The sequence below is a fragment of the Bubalus bubalis genome, chromosome 6, assembly GCF_019923935.1.
Source record: "Bubalus bubalis isolate 160015118507 breed Murrah chromosome 6, NDDB_SH_1, whole genome shotgun sequence".
Lineage (NCBI taxonomy): Eukaryota > Metazoa > Chordata > Mammalia > Artiodactyla > Bovidae > Bubalus > Bubalus bubalis.
The window spans coordinates 112,781,784-112,799,695 of NC_059162.1; the positions used below are offsets into that span (position 1 = coordinate 112,781,784).

The 17,912-nt window shown below is 54.0% G+C and overlaps 1 protein-coding gene across 6 annotated transcripts in view; it reads left to right on the forward strand.

Annotated features, from left to right (window-relative positions):
* The window catches only part of DGKD (diacylglycerol kinase delta), a 111,159-nt gene that overhangs the window by 67,281 nt on the left and 25,966 nt on the right, over nt 1–17,912 (forward strand). For 5 of the 6 annotated variants that reach the window (XM_025289171.3, XM_025289174.3, XM_025289172.3 and 2 more), the window contains 7 exons: nt 10,564–10,668; nt 11,655–11,787; nt 12,561–12,667; nt 13,024–13,149; nt 13,234–13,336; nt 13,985–14,147; nt 15,382–15,490. In XM_025289171.3, the coding sequence (XP_025144956.2) occupies nt 10,564–10,668; nt 11,655–11,787; nt 12,561–12,667; nt 13,024–13,149; nt 13,234–13,336; nt 13,985–14,147; nt 15,382–15,490 (846 nt within the window). Of the gene's footprint in view, nt 1–9,594; nt 9,618–10,563; nt 10,669–11,654; nt 11,788–12,560; nt 12,668–13,023; nt 13,150–13,233; nt 13,337–13,984; nt 14,148–15,381; nt 15,491–17,912 lie in introns of those variants that run through there. The other variant, XM_044945319.2, reaches the window with a different exon arrangement.

Consider the following 17,912-nt stretch of genomic DNA (forward strand, 5'->3'; position numbering starts at 1 on the left):
TACTGTAAACTGGAAGGACAGTAAATTGTACACATTGTGTGAGTGTAACTGCTATACAGATACAAAACACAGTGTGCGTCTCTAGTCCTGGCCTGCATAGTTGAGCACACTTTTGTGCTAAGAGATTGAACTTTTTAAAGAATTGTTGAATATTTCAAGCATTCAAAAAGTAACTTGAACAACTCTGTCCACGCCCCAGCCGGAGAAAGAGGCGCTCTGAGTGTCCGTGGAGCCCTCTGTGTGCCCTTGTCGTCCTGTTCCTCCCTCCCTCCTTCCCCTGAGGTCGGGCACCACCCCCGTCATTTGCTTTTGTGTTTTTGATACTTTCTCTACCTTAGTGCTGATATAAACAGTGCACAGTATAGTTTCGCCAGTTTAACATTTTTGATAAATGGTATTGCAGTACACATCTGCAGCTTGCTTTTCCTCACTCAGCATCATGGTTCAGTTTTATCCACGTGGACTCATTCACCTTTAGTTAAGGGGTTCAAGGTTTAAAATGACAGATTCCTGATCTCTAGAATTAAACCAGAATTTCCAGGGGGTGGGATGTGAGCCTCAGAACTTTTCACAAGTACAGTGAGTTGAGGCTCACAGTGCTCCAGGCTTAGTTTTGTGGCTGGCGTTGGGTGATGCGTCCCACTGCTGACTTGTTTTCCCAGATCTCAGTGCTACAGGCGGTGCTGCTGGGAGCAGTCTTCTGCTCATCTTGCTGGGCACACAGCACGCATTTCTCTACAGTCTGCTGCTAAGGGCAGAATTGCCAGGTGTGTGTGTCTTTAGCTTGATGAGATACTGTCAAATTGTTCTGCAAAACTTTAATTTTTTTAAGCAACTCACCATTTTTTTTTTTTTTTTTAATGTAGCTGGGTTGATGGCAAGGTGACAAAACCTCATGGGTGAGATAAAATACCGTGCATGGTCAAGATTTTGATAGATACCCAAACCCCAGCATGTCCAGAATTGAACTTCTGCCCCTCCCCTGCCAGCTGCAGAGCCAGCCTGCAGCCTTCCCCGTCCCGAGATGGCCGCTCATCTCCCCGGCTGCTCCAGGGGTCCCTGCTGGCTCTGTCAGGGCCTACAGGGAGGGTGAGAGTCCGGCCGCTTCCGCCCCTTGATGGGGTTGCAGAGCACCTTCCCTTAGGCTTCCCTGACTCTGCCTTGCCTCCTACGCCCAGTTTTCAGTACAGCAACCAGAATGATGCTTTTCAACCCAAGTCAGGGGTCAGCCTTCTGCTCATAAGCTCTGTGCACCACCCCCCCACCCCGTTTAACTGGGAGCAAAAGCCAGAACTCTGTAACAGGCGCCCACAGGGTGCTCGGGACCCCGGGGCCTCTCCCCAGCTCACTGGCCCAGCCCCCAGCTGCGCTCCTGCTTCAGGCACCTCTCTCGCACAGCTTCTAGCCTTTTCCAGCGAGGGCCGCCTCAGTGCCCTCCCTGACCTCCTTTTCTGGCTGGTCTCCTCTCCCCATAGATTCACCACCAGTACCACACTCGGCGTTGGGTAATGTACTTCTTTGTCACAGTATTGGTTTCCCGTCTGATTTTGAATGTCAGCTCCAGGGAACAAGCATCTTGTCTGTTTGTTCGCATGGAGGACTGCTTGAATTTATTTCTCAGAGGAAAGGAAGAATTTGGAGCCTGGAGATGAGGGTTGGGTGTGGGAGGGCAGGGGAGGTTGAGGCCTCGGGGGAGAGAAGGAGGGGGAGTGGGGGGCAGTTTGTGAGAGGAGGTGTCTCGGTATGTGCGTGGACCTGTTGGTGGGCACTGGGCCCTGTGAGTCTGGAGCTGGGGGCAGCTTGTCTGGGTGATGTTCCTGGTTGCTCCCAGAGCACACCTGCTGTTGGAGGGGCGCTGGGGCCGGTCCCCCAGGAAGTGCAGCGCCGTTTGTGGGCAGGACCTGAGGTTTGTGGCTGACATAAGATAGGGCTTCACTGAGTTCCCAAGCCATGGTGTGTACAGGAGCGAGTCCTGCCATTTCCGGGGTTCTGGCTCGTGCAGGTGCGACTACCAGGCCACGTGTCGCAACCGGAAAAGGGCACGCCCTGTGACCCTCCTGTCACGTGCGGAGGACCCAATTTGGCGTTCTCAGAGATGGTGTACCCAGGGCGTGTCCACATATTTCCTTGGCAAGTCAGGTTGAATCTCATGAGTCCTACAAATACAGGAGGACTTCAGCAAGATAAGAGTATCCTTTTAATCTGTGCTGAGTCCACTTACACTACTGTTCTTAAGAAACACAGGATTGTTCTGAATGTTTGACATTTCATTTAAACATGTTAGTTACTAGAAAATGTTGATTGTGGTTACTTATTTTTAATTAAATCTTTGGAGATCTTTGCAGATTCACATGGAAGTGAAATAATGCAGAGATCCATTGTTTTATCTAGTTCCATTCATTGGTAACATCTTGTAAAACTGTAGCAAAACGTCACAGCCTCCTGGCGATGGTGGGTCAAGAGCCAGGCCTCCGTCTCCACAGGGATCCTTGGTGGTCCCCTACAGCCACACCCACTGCCCGCCTTCACCCCGGGTGACCTCCAGGCTGTTGTTCATGTCTGTGATTTTGTTATCTCGAGTGTTCTGTGAATGGGGTCAGGTAGCACGTAACCTCTCAGAGTTGGCTTTTCTCACCCAGCAGAGCTCCTTGGAGATGCCCCCAGGGGGCTGTGTGGTAGTTTCTTTTTGGACTGTCAAGGTGGAGTGGTGTTCCATGGAATGGGCATACCACCGTGGGTTTAATCATTTACCACCCAAGGGCATCTGGCTTCTTTCCAGGTTTGGGTGGTTATGAACAAAGCTGCTGTAAACAGTCATGGACAGGTTTTTGTGTGAACACAGGTCTTCACGTCTTTGGAAAAATGCCCAAGCGTAATCTCTGGGTTGTCTTGTAGCTTCATGTTTGGTTTTTAAAGAAACTGTCAGATTGTTTCCCAGAGTGGTCATGTATCCCCGCCAACAACACGGGTCCGTTTCTCCACATCTCCAGCATTTGGTGTTGTCCCTTTTTAACTTTGTCCATTCTGATAGGTGTATAGTCATGCTGTGGTTTTGATCAGCATTTCTGGAACGGCTGTTGATGTTGGGGCCCTTTTCTGTGCTTATTTGCCTGCTTGGTCTTCTCTGGACAGCACGTGGCAGGTGCTGGAGCCTTAATTAGTGCTGCCTGAGGAGGTGGGTGTGGGTGCCCCAGTTGTTTCCGTTTGGCTGGAGTCTAGCGGTTATTGGCTGCTCCCCTACTGTGGATTCTGCCCGGTTAGTCTCCCCTTCCCTGGGGCCATGGCTGGAGAGGGTGGGCTTCTGGTGAGCTTTAAATTCTTTCTGTCCTCACCGGTATTTCTGGCTGGGCTTCCTCAATGCCCTGTCTAGGATGTCAGGGGCAAACAGAGACCCCAGAGAACTCAGTGCCTTGTCATCCCTCAGGCCCTCTTCTCTCCACCCTTTGCAAAATTTTTTATATCTAAGTTCAGGATTTTAGCTGTACCTAGCCAGAGGAGAAGTGGGCAACAGAGGGTGAGATGGTTGGATGGTATCACCGACTCAATGGACATGAGTTGGAGCAAACTCCAAGAGAGAGTGAAGGACAGGAAAGCCTGGCTTGCTGCAGTCCATGGGGTTGCAAAGAGTTGGTCACGACCTAGCGACTGAACAACAACAAGAAACCAGAGGGAAGAGGAAAAGTAGGTCTAGCCATCTTCCCGGATCAGAGGTCTGCTGGTCACTGTGGTTGTTTTTGGGTCTGTGAGGTCTGACGACCCGGCCTGGTGTCATGGCCTCGGGCCCGTCCCAGGCTCAGGGGCACACGTGGCTTACTGCTGAGCGTGTTTGGTTTGGCCTTAGTTGCAGCATGACGGAGCACGCCCGAGTGCAGTCTTTTTGTCATTTGAGGTCTCACTTACGAATGAGCAGCACATCCAGGCCTGCGGTTGCAAACTGCTGGACAGGCCTTTGCAGGTGAATCATGGGCCGCCCATCATCGTCCCCCAAATCGCATTTCTCTACCCTCTGCTTTGAACCCTTGGGAGACCTGGTGGGAGTGGGAGGGGGCGCGGCCAGGTGACTCAGGGAGATGTCCACATGATCCTTGGGCTGACCCTCCTGGCCGGCGCTCCTGCCGGAAAGGAAGTGCAGTGCGCCAGACGCGGCCTGTTCCCAGTGAGCCGAGCAGAACTTGTGGGGACTGCCAGCTCCTTCCCCACATTCAGCTCCTCCGTTCCTGGCACCGCTCACGGGGCAGTCTTGCCTGGAATCCAAGTGCGGAGTCACTGACCATTGGGGTTGGGAGCCGGCCTGAGCCAGCCTGCCCGGGGACCTGGGGTCCTGACCCCTGCCTTGTTACCTGCGGGACTTGGGGCCGACCTCAGGTTACCCTCCTGGTGCCTACTGCAGCCTGTGGGGGGCACGCTGGAGCAGGCAGACACCTGTCAACACCCGGCAGCTTTGCCAGCACCGCCGAGCGCCTTCCCAGGGGAGTTGCCACTGACATTCTCTTGGTTGCCTCCCTGTCCTGTCTGCTCCTGTGTGTGTAACTCAGGTGTCCACCTTCTCCACCGAGACATCCTGTCTGTGTGTTTCCAGCACGTCTCCTTTTTCTCCATGATTTCTCAGTGGTCGGTCACACGTGGGGTTTAGGAGTCCTCAACTAATTCTCCCCAGGGCATTGGAAGATATTTGCCTGGCTTGGGTGTCTTAGACTCATTTAGAGTATCTAGTATTTTCTCATATTTCCAGGAAGATCATTTGTCTGAAAGGATGGAAACAAAAATTAATAAGGGAAAAAACAAAAAGTAGTTTTTTTTTTGTCTACCGTGTATTATTGTGCTTGGTTGCTCAGTTGCGTCCGACTCTCTGCAGCCCCATGGACTGTAGCCCGCCAAGGTCCTCTGTCCTTGGGATTCTCCAGGCAGGAATACTGGCATGGGTTACCATTTCCTTCTCCAGGGGATCTTCCCAACCCAGCGATTGAACCCACATGTCTTATGTCTCCTTCATTGGCAGGCGGATTTTTTACCACTAGCACCACCTGGGAATCCTCCCATATATTATTAATGTAAATGTAAGGCTTTATTTTAAAAATAATTATAATTAGTACACGCACATGGTATAGAGATCAAAATGATGAAAAGGTATAAAGGGAGTTTCTGAGCCCTTCAGAGTCCCCTCCCAGAGGTGACTAGTACTTTCCCCTGCACCCATGTTAGCCTGCAGCTTGCTTGAGCACTTAACAGTGTGTCTTAGAGGCTGTTCCCTGTGAGTGCATGGAGAGTGAGTCGCGTAGGTCTGTTCGGGGTTGTGTGCGCTCCGATTATGAAGGTGCCAGCTGCCTGCCGGTCGTACCTTGATCAGTATCTGAGTTGTTCCTTTTGTCTTTACAGTGAACTTTCATGAATAACTTCGTATGTGTTGTGTGTCAGGCTCATGAAGACCTCTCTGTAGGAGTGCTTTTTCTGTGACAAAGATGTATGTATACTTCAAAGTTTGCTAGATTTCACTCTGTGTTCTCCACGTGTGTGCTCTCCAGTCAGCGTTTTGTGTGCTCAGTTGCTCAATTGTGTCTGAGTCTCTGTGACCCCGTGGACTGTAGCCCGCCAGGCTCTGCTGTCCATGGGATTCTCCAGGCAAGGATACTGGAGTGGGCTGCCATGCCCTCCTCCAGGGGATCTTCCCAACCCAGGGATCGAACCCACGTCTCCCATGTCTCCTGCGCTGGCAGAAGGGTTCTTTACCACTAGTGCCACCTGGGACGCCCCCATAGGAGTTGTTATTTACACCCCAGTGAAGGAGACACATTATCAAACTTGTGATCTCTGTGAATCCTGTAGGTAAAAAAGTATCGTATAATTTTAATTTGCACTTATCTTATGAGTAAGGCTGACCATTTTTTCCTGGTTTAAGGCCCATCCACTGTTGTAATATAGTCCTGCCAGTGTCTCATATTTATTTGCAGCTTCCATCTTCTGCCTCCCTCTTGTACACTTAGTTTTCTAAACACACAGTCCAGGGCTCTGGGTAGCCATGCCATTTTTCTTTTGATTCAGTTATGCAGTTAACTTTATTCCAAGTTTTATACTCTTTTACCAAAACGTACCCTTCATATGGAAAAATGCCCCGATCACAGCATACAGCTTTATCTTCCCTTTTTCCCTTTTGTCCATGCCTCGCAGCGTATGGGGTCCTAGTTCCCCAGCCAGGGATCAGACTTAGGCGCCTGCAGTGTAAGTGTGGCGTTCTAGCCACTGGACCGCCAGGGAGTTCCCACAGTGTAGAGCTTGGTGAATGTTCCAGATCAAGAAACAGAACGTCAGCAGCCCCCAGGGGCTCTCTTTTGTGCCCTTCTCCCCAGGCAGCTAGCTTCTGACCCTTCAGGTTAGTTTTACTTAAAAAAAAAAAAAAAAAAAAAAAGCTTTGTATATGCATAATGAAATTATATGAAAGGTATATATGTTTTTGCTGTGTGGCTTCTTTCAGCATCGTAAAGCTGTTATTTTGTGCGGCTACGGGTGAACCGTTCTCCTTGCTCTGTAGTATTCCACTGTACTAATAGACTGCAGTTTATTTATCCACTTTACCCAGGCAGGGAGGGCACTTGGGTTGTGCCCAGGGCAGGCCTGTTATGAGTACAGTGGTGGAGTGTTTATGTATGAGGCCTCCCCCCCACACCCCACAACAGTGCTAGGTCGTGACGGCTCCTTTAATGGCCTCTGTGTTCAGATGAGCACGTGGAGACCCAGGGAGGGCTGGCAGTTGCTCTAAGTCACACATCTCGCAGGGCTTCAGACCAGGGCACGTCCTCAACACCACGGGTCAGGCCCCTTCTGGGTCCTGAGCACGTGTGGCCCCGTTGGCTTCCCCGATAGCTCAGCTGGTGAAGACTCCGCCTGCAGTGCGGGAGAGCCGGTTTGATCCCTGGGTGGGAAGATCCCCTGGAGCAGGGATGGGCTACCCACTCCTGTATTCTTGGGCTTCCCTGGTGATGCAGATGGTAAAGAAGTCACCTGCAGTGCGGGAGACCTGGGTTTGATCCCTGGGTTGGGAAGATCCCCTGAAGGAGGGCACAGCAACCCACTCCAGTATTCTTGCCTGGAGAATCCCCTTGGACAGAGGAGCCTGGCAGGCTACAGTCCATGGGGTCACAAAGAGTCGGACACGACTGAGTGACTGAGCACAGTCCCTTGACAACCACGGCAGGTGGCTTCTGGCATCCCCCTTTTTCCAGAAGAGAAACATTTCCCAAATAGCCAGTGGCCAGGTGAGGTTCTGTCTGAGGCATCTTCAAACATACACAGGAGTTTAAATAAAAAAAACAAAAAAACAGGCTGAGAACCAGATGCTTGGACATTGATCTGTTGGTCAAGCCCTAAAATAGAATGGGCATAAAAAAACTCATGTTCTCTTCTGAAAGTTTCATGGTAACTCCTAATATAACCCCTGAGTTATACAAAATAAAGGTATTGTCTTTTTGTAACTGCACTTATTATTCTGCTCATAAAAAGTGCAAGTATGAAAGCTCACGCTGGAGTGAATAGTAAGTGTTTGCTGAGGTTTCATAGGCAGATGCTCACTGGTGGAAATTCATTATGCAGTGACCCCAGGCCATCAGCAGTCAGCAGGCTGCTATGACCTTCCCGGACACCCCGTCCAGAACACCCACCAGCCCCCTTGCACCCGATCCACTTCCTCTTTCGTGGCTCTCTCAGCGTCTGACGTTGTTTTCTGGTTTGTCTGTCTCTCCCCCAGTGCAGGTTCGGGCTCGGTAGGCATCTTGCCTGTCCTGGCTTTGGGAGCCCCCCATCTAGAGCAGACATGGGGCTGGCATCTGCTGGGAGGGGCACAGGCCGCCCACTGAGCCTCCAGGAAAGAGAGAGGCTCCCACCACCCAAGGCCAGGAGAGCCTGCTGCTCTGGGCCTCAGTGTCTGTCCTTCTGTCTCCCCTGCCCTCTCCTGGGCTGACTTCTTACACCCGCCTGGTCCCTACGAGGCGTCATTGTGGCTACCCTGGCCGTGAAAGAATGAACAGCACCGTGCATTTGTGACCTGGTTCTAATTACATCCTGCTGTGATTAAGCTGTGTAGGTAGTTTATGGAAATCACCGAGGAGATCATCTATAAAATACTGTTTCTAAATGTTTTGAGCCAGAAACATGATCATCTAATAACTTAAGCTGGGTGTTCCTAAATTGGATCTTTCTAATATAAATTAAAGCTCTAGCATGGGCAGACATCCAGAAGTTAAATAACAGATTTTATTGGTGAATCCACGAGGAAGCAGCCATTTTCCCAGCCCTGCTGGTGGGAAGGCAAAATGGTACAACCCCCACGGAGGGAAATTTGGCGACAGCAGCAAAATTACACATGCATTTATTCTTTGTCAGGGTGGTTATACTTCTTGGAATTTATTCCAAGAATACCCCAGCAAAAATATGAAAAGATCCACATAAAGGGTGTTGGTTGTGGTGCCAATTGAAATAGCAAGGACTTTTCAGTATCAGAGGCTTGCCATAAGTAGGGCTGGTTGAGCAGACTCGAGTATTTCAGTACGGTGGAGCGCCTGCTGTGCAGCTGGGGAGACAGTCAAGAGTCCGGGGCTGGTGCTGAGGAGTGCTGGCCTGGATGCCCGCAGTTGACCTTTGGCAGACAGTGCAAAGGTCAGGGACACTGACCCTCCCTGCAGCTGGAAATCCACGTGTCATTTATAGTCGACCTTCCTTGACCCTGGTTCTACCCTAGCCAAGGTTTACACCTGTGGATTCAGCCAGCCACTGCTCATGGAGTATTTTTGATGTTTGGGGGGAAAAAAATCTGCCTATGAGTGGAGATTTGCAGTTCAAACCTGTGCTGTTCGTAAGCCAATTGTGATTAAATTAAAAAGTCAGAGTGTACAAACATGTCTCTGGTATGCTACTGTTATGAAAAGAGAATATTAAATATATACGTGTATTTGAAGGAAATGGGAGGATAAACCATACCTTATTTATTTTTAATGCTGCCTTTGGGGGAGGGAGGGAAGCAGGATGCTGCTGCTGCTGCTAAGTCGCTTCAGTCGTGTCCGACTCTGTGCGACCCCACAGACAGCAGCCCACCAGGCTCCCCCGTCCCTGGGATTCTCCAGGCAAGAACACTGGAGTGGGTTGCCATTTCCTTCTCCAATGCATGAAAGTGAAAAGTGAAAGGGAAGTCGCTCAGTCGTGTCTGACTCTTATCGACCCTATGGACTGCAGCCCACCAGGCTCCTCCATCCATGGGATTTTCCAGGCAAGAGTACTGAAGTGGGGTGCCATTGCCTTCTCTGAAGCAGGATGAGGGGACACAAAATCTGTGCCTTATTTTGTCAACTCGACTTTAGGACCATGTAGATGTTTTATAGCAATATAAAAAAAGTTAGGTGAAAGGTTTTGATTTTTCAAATTTTGGTAGACATTGTCAACATTCTCTCTAAGAGGTGTGTACTCTGCACTCTTTCCTCTCACACCTTTTCCAACAACTGAATTAGCATCTTTAATAACCGTGCCGATCTGTTAGAAACAGTGTGCTCTTTTCATTTGTGTTCCCCAGTGACGAGAGTGATTAAGCATCTTTTCATCCTTTTATTAGCCATTTTGCATCTCTTCAGTGAAAGGTAAGTTCATAGCTTTTTTTCTGCTTATTTATAAAGCCTCTATATGTTATAGATTTACTTTTCTTTTGTTGATAGCTATTAGGTTCGTGACCTCATTTCCGTTAAAATTATCAGGCCTGACTGTAGTAGCTGGTGGTGGTTCTGTTGTCACATGTTAAAGGGTTTTTACAGTAACTTTATTTTTGGCTGTTCTGGGTTTTTGTGGCTACACAGGCTTTTCTCTGGTTGTGGCGAGTGGGGGCTCCTCTCTAGTGTGCAGGCTGCTCTTTGCAATGGCTTCTCGTTGCAGAGCGTAGGCTGGAGGGTGCGTGGGCTTCAGGAGTTGTGGCTCCCAGGGTCTAGAGCACAGACTCAATAGTTGTGGCCCACGGCTTAACTGGTTTGCGGCAGCTGGGGTCTTCCCAGATCAGGGATCAAACCCGAGTCTCCTGCATTGACAGGTGGATTCTTTACCATTGGGAAGTCCCAACAGCTTTTTTCAAAAGGATATTTATGTATGATATGTTTGAAATGCACAGGAACTTCCTGCAGTAACTGTGGGTCAGACTTCCCTAAACTGTTCAGGTGCTGGGTGGTCAGCTTCTGAGCTTCTTGGAGCAATGGAAACTTGGTTTTCTTTTCCTTTGAAAAAAAAAGTTGCCTGTGGCTGGTTATCCTCTAAGTAGTAAATAGCTGGTAAATGTTCACTTATGTTGATCTTTGGTGAATATGTATCTAAATTTGATTGTCTTTCTGATTTGAGATTGTTATTGACTTTTAATGACCAAGGATAATCTTTTTATATTCTGGTCCATTGACTACCCAAATGAAACAGTACTTTCTCATGAAAAAAAAGAAAGGATACAGTGAAAGTTTTGAAACTTTTCAGAACATTTTGGAAAGTTTCCACAGCTGCCAGCACCTGCTGTTGGCCTGCAGACACCTTGCATGTTTCCTGTTTCTCTAGGTCATCACTCCATGTAGGAAGCTCATCCTGTGTGCCGATAACAGGAAGGAGATGGAAGACTGGATTGCAGCCCTAAAGACGGTGCAGAGCAGGGAGCACTTTGAGGTGAGAGGAGAGCGCCCCCGGTCACCCTCCGCCCTGTCACCCTCCCCCTGTCACCCCCCCCCCCCCCCCCCCCGTTGGCCTACCCCCGTCACCCTCTCCCCCACCCCGTCACCACCCCTGCCTCCCCCCCTCACCTGCCCCCCCATCACCCTCCCCCCATCTCCCCCACCCTGTCACCACCCCTGCCTCCCCCCCTCACCTGCCCCCCCATCACCCTCCCCCCATCACCCCCCCGTCACCCTCCCCCGTCACCCCGTCCCCCCCATCACTCTCCCCCGTCACTCTCCCCCCGTCACCCCCCCATCACCCTCGCCCTGTCACCCTCCCCCGTCACCCCCCTGTCACCCACCCCATCACCCATCCCGTCACCCCCCCATCACCCTCCCCCTGTCACCCCCCATTGGCCTCCCCCCCGTCACCCTCTCCCCCCGTCACTCCCGTCACCCTCCCCGTCACCCTCCGCCCATCACCCCCCCATCACCCTACCCCCCGTCACCCTCCCCCCATCATCCCCCGTCACCCTCCCCCCATCATCCCCTGTCACCCTCCCCTCGTCACCCCCCTGTTGGCCTCCCCCCGTCACCCCCCATCACCCTCCCCCCATCACCCCCCTGTCAGCCTCCCCCCGTCACCCCTCTGTCACCCCCCATCACCCTCCCCCGTCACCGTCCCCCTGTCTCCCCCCGTCACCCTCCGCCCATCACCCCCCGTCACCCTCCCCCTGTCACCCTCTCCCCCGTCACCCCCGTCACCCTCCCTCGTCACCCTCCCCGCCAAGTGCACAGTCCCAGCGTCGCCCACGCGGGCCTGCCTGGTCTGCGGCTCACTCGCTCAGATGCTCCTTGAAGGTTAAGGCTCATGGCTCTACCTGTGGGGTGTCAGGTGGTGACCCCATCTGATTTCTTGTTGAACCTTGTCCAAATTACCACGTTCAGGAAGGTCATGGGGCGCCTCACGTTCGCCATCTTTGTCCCCCATTACTGCAGCCCACCCAGTACAGCATGGACCACTTCTCAGGGACGCACAACTGGTACGCCTGCTCGCATGCAAGGCCCACCTACTGCAACGTGTGCCGCGAGGCCCTGTCTGGGGTCACGTCCCACGGACTGTCCTGTGAAGGTACGGGCGGTGTGTCCGCTGCCGGGAGGGGCGCCCGGGATCTGACGTGAGGCACCCTCGGGGTCCAAGCGTAGTCACTTGCGGTCAGGGCGGCGTCGAGGGACCTGTGTGAGGCCGCCCTTGTCTACTGTGCCCACGCAGGAGTCTGGGTAAAGGACTTTTTGCAGTGACGGAACAAGGTGAAAAGAGGGAATTGGTAGCATCGAGACACCAAGAGGAAGTGTGAAGGACGCAGAGGGAAAAGAGATTTAACCATCTCGCAGCCACACTGTAGCTGCAGCCCTGTCTGGGGCCGTGTCTTCCAGACCAGAGGGCAGGGGCGCAGGGCTCGGGCGGGAGAGGGAGAGGAGAGCCGTGGCCCCAGGCCCAGTGCCCACCTGCTGCCTGATCACAGACGGCTGGTGACCTTAAGAAGGGCTTTCACAACTTTTAAGGTTGAAAAGTACCGAAAGAAGGCAGCTGTGGTGTGACACAGAAGAGTCACGTGACCTTAAGAGTCATCCGTTTCTGTGCATAAAGTGTGGCCACGCAAACCCTCGTGCTGTGGGGGCCACGAAGCCCAAGCTGCTCACTCTCTGGCCCTGCCCAGAGAGCCTGCTGACCCTGGGCAGGCTGGCCACGTGGTCTCCCCGTGAGCGATGTGCACGCAGGCTGGTGGCTGTGCGTAGACGGGAACTGAGCGTCCACGTTACGCCCACCTTGGCCAGGAGAGCAGGGCAGCTCACCCTGGACCGCAGCCTCGGTGCCGGACTGACATGCTCGTTCTCTCCCAGTGTGTAAGTTCAAGGCCCATAAGCGCTGTGCTGTGCGTGCGACCAGTAACTGCAAGTGGACCACGCTGGCCTCCATCGGGAAGGACATCATTGAGGACGAGGATGGGGTACGCCCTGGGGACTCTGTGTGGCCCCTCTCGTGCTGGGCTGAGAGGCCCCCTGGCTCCTGCCTGGGCTCAGTTCTCTTCCTCCAGGGGAAGGGGGGCAGGGTTCCCTCTGCATTGGTCCTCCTGGCATCTGGGCATCCCGAGCCCTGTCTAGTCCCTGGGAGTTGTGGGTGCCCGGCAGGGGGAGCAGAGTGTGGGCAGCCTCTGCAGACTGCACTTCACCTCCTCGTGGGGAAGAATGGCTCGGCCAAGCCCATTTTGGAGCACTGTTGCCGAGGAGGAAGCTTGGCTCGCGTGGAGGTTGCGGGGACACCCTGGCGCCCCCGCCCCAGCGCGTGTCTCTGTGTGGCTCGCAGATTGCCATGCCTCACCAGTGGCTGGAGGGGAACCTGCCCGTGAGTGCCAAGTGCACGGTGTGTGACAAGACCTGCGGCAGCGTGCTGCGCCTTCAGGACTGGCGCTGCCTCTGGTGCAAGGCCATGGTGAGTGCCCGCCGCGGCGGGCCAGGAGGGTCCTGGGGGCGGGAGGGGCTGGCGCCCCCTGTGACGCGCAGGCGCACGTTGCAGGTGCACACGGCGTGTAAAGACTCCCTGGTGACCAAGTGCCCACTGGGCCTGTGCAAAGTGTCGGTCATCCCGCCCACTGCGCTCAACAGCATCGATTCCGATGGTGGGTACCGTGCTCTCCTGTCTCAGCCGTTTCCTCGGATTGCCTTCTCTGGGCCCTCTCCTCCCGGCTCTGGAATTGGTTATGGTGGTGATGTTGAAATGTGGTCGGACAGAGGTCAGACCCAGCCGCTGTGGGGGGACGTGGTGGTGAACAGGGTCCTGATGGCAGGCTGCTGGGCACCTTGGACTCGTGGCCCAGATTCCTTACCCAGACGTGGCAGGTCCATTGGCTACTGAGTAGGCACCGAGCGTGAGGCCCTCCTCCGTCTTGGCGTGGGCCGCCCGTCAGCTGGTCTCCGTCTAGTAGCTGACACCTGTCCCATGCTATGCTCTCCCACCCCCGCACCGGGTGGTCCGTGAGGGTGCGTAGTGACAGGTGCTAGTGGGAGCGGGGCGCCTGTCTCAGGAAGTCGGCCTGCCAGGTTGAGAGCCATGTCTGGCATTTCGAGTCCTGTAGAGGTGAGGCTGGTCCCCTGTACGCAGGAGGATGATGTGGAAACCTGTGGATTAATCTCTTGCTGGTTTCCTGGGCGTGTACGTGCAAGTTCTGTGTCCCACGGGGGTGTCTGCTTGGCATGCGATTGAGAGCACCTTGGTGTCTTCTGTGGTCCTCAGATCTGCTTCTGTCCTTTTCCCTCCTCACACCCAGGCTTCTGGAAGGCCACATGTCCTCCGTCCTGCACGAGTCCATTGTTGGTCTTCGTCAATTCAAAGAGTGGGGACAACCAGGGGGTGAAGTTCCTGCGAAGATTCAAGCAGCTGCTGAACCCTGCCCAGGTCTTTGACCTCATGAACGGAGGACCACACCTTGGGTAGGAAGCCTGTAAAATATCTCTTTATTGGAGTTTAAAAACTGTGTGAAGATATAAGGTATGCTTACTTAAAAAGATTCAAAGATACAGGAAATTTTAAATGGGAACTAAAACTTATCCTTCCCAAATCCCACCGGCAGAGGTGCCCACTCTGAATGGTTCACGGTCACGTGTCCTTCCAGCTTTCCAGGCCACGTGTGCACTCCAGGCAGGGGTGGCCTCTGCTGCCTGCCGTCGTGCAGTGTTTTGTACGGTGTCAGCCGGCAGCAGTGTGTACATGTTTTGACGTCAGGCGTTACAGGTTGGCCTCATTCTTTTGAATGACTGCGTAGTATCAAGGGCTTCCCTGCTGGCTCAGATGGTAAAAAATCCACCTGCAATGCAGGAGACCTGGGTTTGATCCCTGGGTTGGGAAGATCCCCTGGAGAAGGACATGGCTACCCACTCCAGTATTCTTGCCTGGGAATCCCATGGACAGAGGAGCCTTGCAGGCTACGGTCCAGGGGGTCTTGTTTTGGGAAGATGGCACCGGCAGCAGGAGCAGAGGTGTCGTGAAGGAGCTCTGAGTCCCCTGGGGCATTCCAGGAGAAGCGCCGATGGCCTGCGCTGCGGAGGGGGTGTTGCATGGCCCGGCCGTGGGCGATGGTGGTGTTGCCTTTCTCTGAGGAAGCAGATGTGGGTTGGGAGGCGCCCACGTGATGCTCAAGTGGTAGTTCTGGTGGACAAGTGTGGTCTTTCAGGAGAGCCGAGGGGTCGGCATTAGGGCCATTTGGGGCCATCAGCATCTGTGTGGTCCCTGAAGCCGAAATGAGGATGAGGCCACCCAGCTAGAGGCTGGGGAGTGAGCACAAGGGCATGGGGTCCTGGGAGGGGTGCTGCCAACGAGGAGCAGGGGGACCCAGAAGGGCACCGGAAGGGGACGGAGCTGGAGTTAGAGGGGCACAGGGTGGGCCAGGGGACGGTCACACACATGTGGGCAGCGTGCTGCAGCCTGGGGCTCCTGAGTGACACGGGGGTGCTGGCTGAGAGGGCGGGGGCGAGGCTGGGAGGCCTTCGCTCTAGGTGCCTGTGGCCCCAGGCGGGTGCAGCGTGAGCGCAGCGGGTTTCTGTTCCCCACAGGCTGTTTCAGGATCGGCCGAGAGGAGCACAGGAGGGCACCCGGCCCAGGACCGACTGGCTGTCGTCTGTCCCTTAGAACGGATCTCACGCCCTTGACATTCTGTTTCCTCGGCAGCTTGCGTTTGTTCCAGAAGTTTGACACGTTCCGGATTCTGGTCTGTGGTGGAGATGGCAGTGTGGGTTGGGTCCTCTCTGAAATCGACAGCCTCAACCTTCACAAACAGGTACTGGGTGTGGAGGGCCCGGGCCAGGGGAGAGCGAAGCCGCGTGACAGAGGCTGGGTCACCTCGGGTGATGCTGCCCGCCCCCTGGGGTGGTCTCGGAGGGAGGGCAGGGAAGCCTGATGGCATTGTGGGGACCCAGGGCCGGACACAAAGAACACTCCGGTGCAGGAGGGTCCCAGGTGCGGGCAGATCCCGGTGTGGCTCCTTACTGGGCAGTGATGGCATCTGCTCGATGCCTCTTGCTGGTGAGCCGGCCGGGGTCAGAAGAATACTTGGACTGCAGGTCAGAGTTAGGGCTGTGTTTTAAGTGTTGATTGATTTTCTATGCTGGCTCCCTCACCCCTCCCCCTCCCAATAATTAACCACTGGTAGCATTTCAGTCGGAGCAGGCAATGGCACCCCACTCCAGTGCTCTTGCCTGGAAAATCCCATGGGTGGAGGGGCCTGGTGGGCTGCAGTCCGTGGGGTCGCTAGGAGTCGGACACGACTGAGCGACTTCACTTTCACTTTTCGCTTTCATGCTTTGGAGGAGGAAATGGCAACCCACTCCAGTGTCCTTGCCTTGGAGAAGCCCAGGGATGGGGGAACCTGGTGGGTTGCCATCTATGGGGTCGCACAGAGTCGGACACGACTAAAGCGACTTAGCAGCAGCAGCATTTCAGTAGAGCTTCTCAGGTGACTCAGGTGGTAAAGAACCCGCCTGCCAATGCAGGAGACATAGGTTCTATCCCTGGGTCAGAAAGATCCCCTGGTGAAAGAAATGGCAGCCCTCTCCAGTATTCTCGCCTGGAGAATCCCATGGACAGAGGAGCCTGGTGGGCTGCAGTCTGTGGGGTCACAGAGGGTCGGACAGGACTGAGCACACACACACACGCTCACACAGCATCTCGGTCCCTGTCCTTCAGGCCTCTACCAGAATGCACGCAGCACAGCGTGTGATGGACTCTGAATGGATTCACAGCCCACGTGGCGCATCGCGTAGTAACGCGCATTTTAAATCGCCACACTGCGAGCACCTCTGTCCCCAGTAAATGGAGGTCTGTGGTGGTTTTCCGCGGCCAACGGAGGTGGCCGGCTGCACCAGCCCGGGGCTAGTTCATCTCCCCGCGCTTATGGACACTTAGGTTGCTTCGTAAAAACCGTGCTGGTAAAAACCACGTGTGCCCTTTCCCAATTATGTTCTTTTTTGAAGAGCCCCCAAATTGAAATTTTGGTGATGCTGCCAGACTGCTGTGTGCATCAGGGCTGTCCCAGTGTAGGTACCTGTCGCTCGCAAAGCTTGCCACGTGCTGGCACTGTACATCTTACAGCTCTTGCCCCAACTTAGTAGACTAAAAAAACGGTATGTTTCATTGTTATTTCTTCATACTGGTGAAGGGAAACATATCCTCAATTAATTATGAGTTTTGAAATGAATCACCTCATTTTTTTAACCTACACTAGTTTTCTGTTGGGGTATTTATTTGCCTTTTAAAAAATTGATTTCTGAGGATTATTGTACTGGGGATGTGAACTCCTGGTTGGCTGCGTTTTCCCTCGGTTGTCACTTGTCCTTTGCTGTGTTGGTGGTCTTCGTAAGTGGGCTGGAGCTTTTGCTGCCCGTGTTTAGCTCCCGGAATGGTGTTAGAGAGGGGACGGAGGGCTGGTGTCCGAGTCTGCTCAGCAACAGGGAGGCCCGCTGCTTAGGAGAGCGAGTACTGCCGCCTGCTGGTGACGTCCGAGCAGTACGCTTAGGTCCAATTTTAAGGTTCCTTCCCTTTCAGGATTGTAACTGAGCTTTACTATCCCAAGTCAGGAAGGTAGGTTCTCACGCATTCGGCTGTGTTCAGAGCACGTTCGTCTTCTTTGGCTTCTCTGCGGCCCTTGACCGTCAGGTCACCCCGGACCGCCTCGGTGCTCCTCGCCTTTTGGCCGCCCCTCCCATCCCCGCTCCGAATACCAGGCCCCACCTCGTTCTCCACGTGCTCAGCACCCGCAGAAGCCAGTGACTCTTAGCTGAGCCCCAGGGCCACGTCCCCGGCTGCCCCGGCCCTCCCTGGCTGCCTCTGGTGCCTCAAAGCTGGCATTCCCAGCCCTGCCTGCCCCCTTCCAACCCTTTCCTTGGAGTCTGAACATTCACCTGCCCGCCATCCGAGCCGGAGGTCCGACAGGGGTCTTGAACCCTCCTCGTCGTCTCTGGTTCTCCTGTTGCCCGGAGCGTCCAGCACAGCCGTGTGCGCTGCTGCAGTGTCGTCCTGGCCCCGGCGCCATCTGTCCACTGCTTTTGGGGGCCTTCCCTCAGGCAGCTCTGCTCAGGCCGTACCTGAGCCTCTCAGGTCTGCCCCACTGCCCCCCCCACAGCCCTGAGACCTTCACTTGGGCGGCTCTGCTCCGGGCTTCGGTTAAGGTCCAGACTCGTCGTGTGGTTCAGCAGCTCCAGCTG